A 9,533-nucleotide genomic window follows, 5' to 3' on the forward strand; every position below is an offset into this window, starting at 1 on the left:
AAATTTTGCGAGCATTGTGTTCGGGAAAGCAAAAGAGAGTGAAATTGAAGACGCTATCCATAATACAAAAGGTATTTTGGAATATGTTCACTCAGATGTGTGGGGCCTTCCAAAACACTTTCGTTGGAAGGAAAACACTACTTTGTTACTTTTGTTGATGACTTTTCCGAAGAGTTTGGGTGTATACCATGAAAACTAAAGATGAAGTGCTTGGAGTTTTTCTTAAATGGAAAACTATGATCGAAAACCGACCGGCAAGAAAATCAAGCGGCTTAGGGCGGACAATGGAGGGAATATAAAGTGATCCGTTCTTCGATGTGTGCCAAGAGTATGGTATTGTTCGACACTTTACGATTAGGGATACACCACAGCAGAATGGAGTGGCAGAGCGTATGAATCGAACATTCTTTGGAGAAAGTTCGATGTATGTTGTCCAATCTTGGGTTGGGCAAGCAATTTTGAAATGAGGTGTGACATACCGGCCATCTTGTTAATCGTTTGCCATCATCTGCATTAGAAAGAAAAACTCCTATGGAGGTATGGTGCGGAAAACCGCTCTGATTATGATTCCTTACATGTGTTTGGATCCACCGCATATTACCATGTGAAGGAGTCAAAGTTAGATCCGAGGGCAAAGAAAGCTCTCTTTATGGGAATCACTTACGGAGTGAAGGGATTTCGTCTTTGGTGCTTAAGCACAAAGAAAATGATCTGTGTGAGAGATGTTACCTTTGATGAATCGCCACATTGAAAAAGGTAGCGATGAAGATATTCAGACAAGCGATACTCTCCACAAGGTGGAGTGTACTCCAAAACAGTGGAGTTTGAGCGGATGGGGATTTGCCCAGTTAATAAGTCTAATTCTCCAGCCACAATGGAGGAATTAGAGGTTGAAGAGGTTCGACCCAAGAACCATTAAGTACACGAAACCGATTGCGATTGCAAGGCCAAGGAGAGAAATTCGTAAACCTGCTCGATTCTCGATATGGTGGCCTCGCCTTTCCGTTGTTGATGATGATATTCCTATCACTTATCAAGAAGCAATGCAAAGCTTAGAAAGTGATAAATGGAAAAGCGCCATGGATGAAGAAATGCAATCTCTCCTGAAGAACAATACTTGGGAGTTGGCGCAATTACCGAAAGGTAAAAGGGCAATCGGATGCAAGTGGGTATTCGCAAAGAAAGATGGATCTCCTAGTAAGAAAGATGTTCGCTACAAGGCAAGGTTGGTAGCTAAAGGCTACGCTCAGAAGGAGGGAATTGACTACAATGATGTATTTTCCCCTGTTGTGAAGCATTCCTCCATTAGAATTTTGTTGGCCTTGGTAGCACAGTTGAATTTGGAGCTAGCTTAACTTGATGTTAAGACGGCTTTCTTGCATGGTGAGTTAGAAGAGGAGATCTATATGACTCAGCCCGAAGGATACACAGATCTTGGTGGTAGAAATTGGGTTTGTAAGTGAACAAATCGCTATATGGATTGAAGCAATCCCGAGGCGATGGTACAAGCGATTTGATAGCTTTATGAAAAGCGAAGTACACAAGAAGCAAATATGAAAATTGTGTGTATTTGCGAAGTCGCATGACGGATCTTTCATTTATCTACTCTTGTATGTTGATGATATGTTAATCACTTGAAGAGCCAAAAGAGATAGATAAGTGAAGGCTCGGTTGAATCAAGAGTTCGAGATGAAAGATCTAGGTGAGGCCAAGAAGATTCTCGGCATGGAGATAAGTAGAGATAGACAGAGAGGCAAGCTTTGTTTGAATCGAAGCAATATCTCGAAAAAGTATTACAATGTTTTGGTGTAAATGAAAACACTAAACATGTAAGTACCCCACTTGCTTCTCATTTGAAACTTAGTGCTCAATTATCTCTGGCCCAAGAAGAAAGAGAATATATGGCAAAAGTCCCATATGCTAATGCAGGTTGGGAGTTTGATGTATGCGATGGTGTGTACGCTGGCCGACATTTCACAAGTTGTTGGAGTTGTGAGCGGTATATGCATGATCCTGAAAAGGACATTGGCAAGTCGTGAAATGGATTCTACGGTATCTTGAAAAACCATAGATGTTGGTTTAGTTTTTGAGCGGGATGAAGCACTTGGTCGGTTTGTAGTTGGATATGTTGATTCCGACTTTCTTGGTGATTTAGATAAACGTCGTTCAACTACGGGTATCTGTTTACTCTTGCTAAAGCCCCAGTGAGTTGGAAGTCTACCTTCGATCTCTGATGGCTGTGTCTACTACTGAGGCGAATATATGGCGATTCTGAAAGTCATTAAGGAGGCTATTTGGCTTAATGGATTGTTGAAAGACTTGGGAGTTGTTCAAAGTCACATTAGTCTATATTGTGACATCGGCGCTATTCATTTAGCGAAAAATCAAGTCTATCATTCAAGAACCAAGCATATCGACGTAAGATATCACTTTGTGCGGAAGTCTTTGAAAAGGAAAAATTCTACTTGAAAGATTCCGGCGGCAGATAATCCCGAGATATGATGACCAAGGTGGTAACAACAATCAAGTTTAATCATTGTTTGAACTCGATTAACATCACGAGAATTTGAGCACCTTCAGTGTATGGCGCTCAAGAGCGCATTTGAAGGCACTACAAAAGATAGCTTTATCGAATTTGGGGAGTTGAAGGAAATGTGTGAAGATGTGATTATCCTAATCAAATCTTCAAGGTGGAGATTGTTGAAAATCAAATAAGGTAAGTGTTGAAAAGTCAAAAATGGTGGGAGGTGCAATTGGCACCGAAAGAAAAAAAAGTTGGCAAGTTGTTTAAAGTTGAAAGGGATAATTGCAATTTTGGTCCCTAATTTTTTTAGGCCATTTGCAAGTTAGTCCCTAAACCTCAACTATAAATAGGCCTAACCATTTCTCATTTCAACCATCCCAACCAATCTTTCTCTCTTAGTTTTCTCTCTTCTCCATTTGAGAATTCTTAAAGAATTCTATTTGTTCGTAATATTTTGGAGATAGTAAAGTTATCATCTGGTGTTAGTGCCGAGGGCGTAGGTATAATTTACGAACCTCGTTAAAATTCTTGTGTTCTTTCTTATCCTATTTTTCTTTCAATATTTGAGGGTATAATAGTAGTATTTAATTGTCCTATTAAATTACGATAGAAGGAATATTCTGACTAAGGAAAGACTTGGTATTTAAGAGATCCTTGTGATCCACCTCTCTTCCCTGGGAATTGAACTTTGTGTGATTTTTTAGTACAATAATTTACACGCTTCTGACCCTATTGAAACAACAAAGATCAATCTCATTTAATGATTTCAACTCCTTAATTTCACTAACCCCTAATGCAGTCCCATTCAAACCACTTCTCATGCTATAAGGTCAAATTTAACCCACACCTTATCGCACCTACGATAGAACTTATCATTATGAACGTGGAGGCACCTTAAATCTGAATCTATCTATAAAAGCTATTCTCTTCTAAAAACAGGAGGAAACAAAAGAAAGATGCAAAAACTATAGTTAGATAACTTTTGAAAAACCACCATCCACCAAAATTAACAATTCTTCTCACCTTTTTTTATGTGAACCGTACCCATCGTAACAACTCTCTACGAAAAACCGCTATTTATTTTTGTGTTGTAACAATAACTAAGATCGATGATCTTCCAAAATTTCAAGACAACACTTCTTTAATTTCTTTAAAGTATTCGGCAGATGAAGTAGCCCTTGAAAACATAAATTCATACAAATCAGCAAATTCATAATAAAAAAGTATTCATTCTCACATGCACCATGGCTTAATAAATCGCCGCATAGATTGGTCAAACAATCAGCAAAATAACTATGCGGAAAGCTCCTTAATTAGAAAAAAAAAAAAAAAACCGTAGGGAAAGCCTACACTTTAAGGCTCAATCCACTTTATATATTGGTGCATGGGTGGCCCCAAATAGTGTAACTAACGGATAATATAAATAAAAAATATTCAATACTACGTAAGAAGTTTAGCATTTGCATGCCCTATAAACGAATTTGATTTATTCAATTCATTTTGTTTTCAACGATATAATTTTATGACGATAAAAGTTAAATAGCGGAATAATAGGCTACAAATAAGGATTTTACAAAAGAGTAAATGATTGTATATCTTTTTTTCAATAGTTTTATGCTATATCAACATTTTTATTATGAATTTCAGTATTTTAATCCTGAAAAAGAATTAAATGAAAATGAAAATTTTAAAATTCAATATAAAATTACTGATGTGACATAAAATTATTAGAAAATGATAATATTATTATTTCATATAATCCTTTCTCTTACAAATGAGTATTCTAATAATAATTTTAAATTTATTATTTAAAAGACTAATGAAATTTCAAGAATTGCAACTATAATATAAAATAGTTTTTAATATTTTATAATATTTAAACAAAAATATGAACTGTTGGTCCAAGATGAGCCGGATTATTCGAACATGGGCATGAAACTTTTCTGAAACCAAGTACATGTCTCATATCTAATTACAAAATAATCTGCTCTGTACCCATTGTTTGCATGAAGGAAGAAAAAAAATTGAAGTGTTAGCAATATAAGGCATCAACATCGGGCGGCAATGGCAGATTAATTGGGAGGAAGCAATTCACATGTTTCTCATTGATTGATGATGAGACTAATTGTAAATATCATTTGATATTAATTCAAATGCATGCATGCATACGTGTTTAGGTGTACCGAAATAAAAACATTTAAAATATTTCATGTGTTGTAGTTTTCATGTTAAAGAAGTTAGTTTAGATGATATTATTATTTATTTTATGTCATATTTTTATATCATTCGAATATAATTTACGCACTCACAAAATTATATTATCATACAAATTAAATCTACAAATCCATCCCATATTATATTTTAAAAGATATAAAGGAAAATAACAGCTACTACATTTTCTTGTTCTTTTTTTTTTTCTTTTTTTATAACAGCTACTACATTAAAATAAACAATACACGTTAATCCAATGTGGTAAGTAAAAACGAAGAAACAATGGGAAAATGTGGGCATTAAGTTTTTAACCAGAAACAAAGCGACGCCAATACCAGTGCTTCTCCCAAACAGAATTCATGGAGTCGAGGGGAATGCCTTTGGTTTCGGGCAAGAAGAGGGCAACGAAAATGGTCATGGACGCGATCCAAGCAGCGTAGAACAAGAAGGTGCCATATTTGAAGTGGCAAAGCATGGTCAAGAAGGTTTGGGAAAGCACGAAGGTGGTGGCGAAGTTGACAGCAACGCTGATGCTTTGGCCCGTGGATCGGATTTTAATGGGGAATATTTCACTTGGAATGAGCCAACTGAGAGGACCCCAAGACCAACCAAACCCAGCTGCGTAGATGCACATTAGAACCAGTACCAGTATGGCGTAGCCTTTGCTGATTTCCTTTGTGCCTGAAACCCCTGTTGTAACTGCTAGCAGAACTGCCACCCCTACCTTCACAAATTTCCCAACCAACATTGATATAGAAATTGCTTCAATGGACATCGATAAAGAAAATTCATGAGTTGTTGGGTGCTTTTAGTTTTCCTTTAAAGCATTTGCTTTGGAACTAAACCAGAAATTTGAGGGAGATATAACTTTAAAAATTTGAGTGGTCAAAATTAAAAAAGTTTAAATTGAATTATTAATTTTTTTGAAAGGACCAAAAGTGAATTGGAAAGGGCTTCAAAGAAAATTTTCCCATTTACCCTGGGGGCCAAGGCCCTGGCTCCCCTTGGTGCGCCCCTGGCAGTGAGTATACGATCTCCTGGTTGGAAAATAACAAGAGCAAAAGCATACCTGACAGACAAACATTTGAATTCCACCTTCCAAGAACAAAAACCTGCGGCCAAACCGATCAACTACACCGGTGGACACAAGGATTGATGCAAGATTAACTAACCCCAATATGATAGCCGCTATCAATGCTGAATCATTTCCAAAGCCAACTGATTGGAATAGAACTGGTGCATAGAATGCAATGATGTTAATCCCCGTAAGCTGTTGAAAAAATGGTATTGCAATTGACATAACCAGGTGAGGCCGATATTGCCTCTGAAATATGGTAACAAAGGGCTCTCTCTTTGCTTCATTGGCTACATCACTGGCCTTTTTTAACTCAGCCAGCTCTGCTTCCACATCACAATCTTTCCCTCGGACTTTTCGAAGAGAATGTCGGGCTTGCTCCACTTTGCCTCGTTCTATTAGGCTGCTGGGAGTGTCTGAAATCAAGAGGGCGCCTATAGTCATGATGGCAGCGGGCACTACGGCCAGGCCAAGAGAGAGGCGCCACCCCCAACTTCGTTTAGCAGTACCGTAATTTATGCAGTTGGCCGCCACCACGCCAATGCCTATGAAGAATTGGAAGCCTGTGTTGAAAGCTCCACGCCATCTTGGTGGTGCCACTTCCGAGAGGTATACAGGAGTTGCCTTAATTCAAAGTTTACAACAAAATTTCAAGGTTATAATAACTAGGAGATCCCTCCTAAGACCAAATTAATGTTCAAACTTCAAAATTAAATTATAGAGACTAAACTGTCAACTTTTATAGTAATGGGATTATTTGCTCATAAACTTATAGCACAGGGATATACCGAATTGTTTAACCAAAATTTAATGTTAATTTTGCTAAAAGCTGAATAAACTTTGTTAGTGCATTTACTATGACACGTGCTCAGAGTTGACTTTCACATGATACTTAAACCAGAAATTACCTCTAGATTTTAATTTTTATGATTTTTTTAATTTTTTTTTTTTTGGGAAATTTTGTGATCAAGTTGATATCCAGCTGGCATGTCTAAATTAGGATCCTCAAATCTTAAAAATATTCGTTTGTTAACCATGGAGAGAAACACTGAAGAAGTAGATCATATCTACAATGTAAATAATGTTGATGTGTTCTTAAAAATAGCTAATCGGATAAATATATTAACTACAATATTAAGGGAAATATTTTAAAGAATTATTGTATTTTTTACGAATATGATTAAGTGACAAAATTTGAATGAGGTTGGCCAATACAACTATTCCCTAATGTAAACCAGAAAAAAATACAACTATTTCCTACAAGGCTACAATCCTTTCCAAAAAAGAAATAGGACCAAGCTAGTTACCTGATTGGTAAAACCAACCCCAAATCCAAGCAAGATACGGCCGAAGATAAGCATGGCAACGTTAGCAGCGCCGCCATTGATGGCAGCACCAGCAAGGAAGGTGAGACCACCTAAGACCATTGTGTTTCGTCGACCAATTGCCGCAGTGAGGCGGCTGGCAACCAGTGAGGCAGCTAAACCAGCAATGTACAGTGAAGAAGTAAAGGATGTTAAAACTTGGCTATCATACACGCAATAGATGTTGGTTTTAGCCTCTGCTGCTTTTCTTAAAACTGATGGGAAAAATTTCTGGAGAAATGGTTGCATAGTTGTCACACCCCCTGCAATTATTTAGCCAACAACATCAAGGAAGTTTCACTTTCAGTTTCAGCTGATTCAACTTTCAAGGTTTTTGGTACAAATTTACCCATTCTAAATTCCATTTGAGATCATTAGAGTAAATTTAACATAGTTTGAACTAAACCCCTTTTTTCTTTTCTGTAATTCGAGTGTGTCGACTTTAGACACTTGAAGAACAGCTTCGAATTCATTATCTCTGTTTTCAATTCATTTTTTCGGTTTAGCTGCTTTGAGTCTTAACGGAGAATGAAATTAAGTATAAAAATACTACTCCATTTATGCTCTCATAGCATTAAATTTGTTCCATTTCTGTAATGAAACGTCTCTCAAGCTAATTGACAAACTAAAAAACATGTGAAAGAATCTCATGGATGCAGCGAAAAACAGAATTAATTACATGTACTCCTCTGTTTTACTATCATGGAAGATGAAAATTTAATTCGAAGACGAAAACAGTGTAAATTTTTTTTTTCATTCTTCTTCTTCCTACCTTAGTCTGTACCTGAAATTATTACCAAAGCTGGATAAAAAAAACAATTACCTGAAATTCCAATGTCATAACCAAATATGAGGCCGCTTGAAGCAGCAACAATGCAGGTGACCACCACCGAAGCTGTGATCTTGCCATTAAAGCTGCTGACAGGTCCATCGACGCCGCCAAAACCTCCGACAGCCATTTCTGGTGCTATTTGTCAGTGTCCGAGGAGGATCAGTTTTGCTCTCCTGACCACCTTGTCGTGACAAAGACAAAGAGATCACTCTACTTTATATACTGAAAATTAGTGGGTGTTGCTGAAGTTGTAAGAGCTATGAATTTATTTTGCTTCCAGATTGACTTTGTCCTAATTTTGTTTTGGATCTGATATACCTACCTTTCAATCTGTCAACGAACCTTAACATTTTTAGTCAGAGAACCTTGGCATTTAATATTTTAAGAAAATTGTGTTTGGGGCCTCCAAAAAAAAAAAAAATAATAATAATAATAATGCCAATCAATACAAAATGGATAACCGTCACTTTTTCATATAATAAACGGAAATTCATTAATTTATTATCAGGGTTACAAAAATCATTCCGAGCAACTCTTCATTATGATCAAAATATTAAATCATCTGTGAATAATTTATACAATTATATCATTATTGAATTATTAAAACATTATTTATACATAAAATAATTTAAAATTAATAAAGTTGACATGGGTGTAATCTTAATCTCACTTTTAATTATATGATTTTGATTAAGGAAAGAATCCTTATCAAGAATGGTAAAGAGGACCAATGCTTTTCTTCATGATTTTAAATTTAATTATACTTTTTTTATATTTATTTGAGCTTAGTTTAGTATTGTTTTTAAAAGTACTTTTTGAATTAAAAGGTACTTTTGAGCAAAAGCTAAAATTTTTATTTTTACTTTTAGTTAAAAAGTATTTTTGCAAAATATTTTTTATTTCAAAACATTTTAAAAAGCTCAAAAGAATATTCAAAAGTATTTTGTCCCAAAAATATTTCTTAAAAATAATATTTAATTTATCCTCAATGCAAAGCTTATTTTTAGTGCTTGTCTAAACATATAATTAAATTATTATTTACCTTAAAATTAAATTACGTTCCCCGATTTATTTTAAAAAACTTGCGATTTAATGCCTCAACTTTGAATTTTTGTAACCTAAGAACTTGCAATTTTAATGTATCCTAAAAGCATTATAAAAGTTTCTCCTCTGTTATTTTTATATTTCTAACAATAGCTTGTTTGATTGCTTTAGCTAGAGCAACTAGGCTGGGACTCGTTCGTACACCCAACAACGATAGCGCGGGGTGTCAGGTACTGCGGGGCAAGTCACAATGTCAAAGGGACTTCTGATTTGTTAGTGTGCTATAGGTTGTAAAAGGACCGAGGCAGAGCCACGTCAAGCAGAAGACAAATCTCCAACAACCATGCAAAGAGCATGAAATGAATCAGCAATTGTTAGCTTAGCCCACGTGAAATACCAATATCTTCCCTTCTCCGATTAAGCAACATTATTAATTCAAGAAAAAAACAAATAAGCAACATGAATTCGTAAGTGGAATGAATA

The 9,533-nt window shown here is 35.8% G+C and overlaps 1 protein-coding gene across 1 annotated transcript; it reads right to left on the reverse strand.

Moving 5' to 3' along the window:
• Nucleotides 1–4,854: 4,854 nt before the first annotated feature.
• LOC108467441 (sugar transport protein 5) lies at nt 4,855–8,395 on the reverse strand. The gene is made up of 4 exons (XM_017768054.2): nt 7,998–8,395; nt 7,118–7,437; nt 5,805–6,434; nt 4,855–5,459 (listed from the first exon to the last, which is right to left on the reverse strand). The coding sequence occupies exons 1-4, from the start codon at nt 8,131–8,133 to the stop codon at nt 5,043–5,045; spliced, it is 1,503 nt and encodes a 500-aa protein (XP_017623543.1). The 5' UTR covers nt 8,134–8,395; the 3' UTR covers nt 4,855–5,042.
• Nucleotides 8,396–9,533: the final 1,138 nt, after the last annotated feature.

Source organism: Gossypium arboreum, chromosome 5, assembly GCF_025698485.1.
Source record: "Gossypium arboreum isolate Shixiya-1 chromosome 5, ASM2569848v2, whole genome shotgun sequence".
Classification (NCBI taxonomy): domain Eukaryota; kingdom Viridiplantae; phylum Streptophyta; class Magnoliopsida; order Malvales; family Malvaceae; genus Gossypium; species Gossypium arboreum.

What these genes read in the sequence shown, in the direction of transcription:
- LOC108467441 (XM_017768054.2), bottom strand. Translation starts at nt 8,133, where the DNA reads ATGGCTGTCGGAGGTTTTGGCGGCGTCGATGGACCTGTCAGCAGCTTT. An exon ending in TTATGACATTGGAATTTCAG is followed by an intron (nt 7,438 to 7,997) that starts GTAATTGTTTTT and finishes AAATAATTGCAG; the next exon opens with GGGGTGTGACAACTATGCAA. An exon ending in GGGTTGGTTTTACCAATCAG is followed by an intron (nt 6,435 to 7,117) that starts GTAACTAGCTTG and finishes CTTTGAATTAAG; the next exon opens with GCAACTCCTGTATACCTCTC.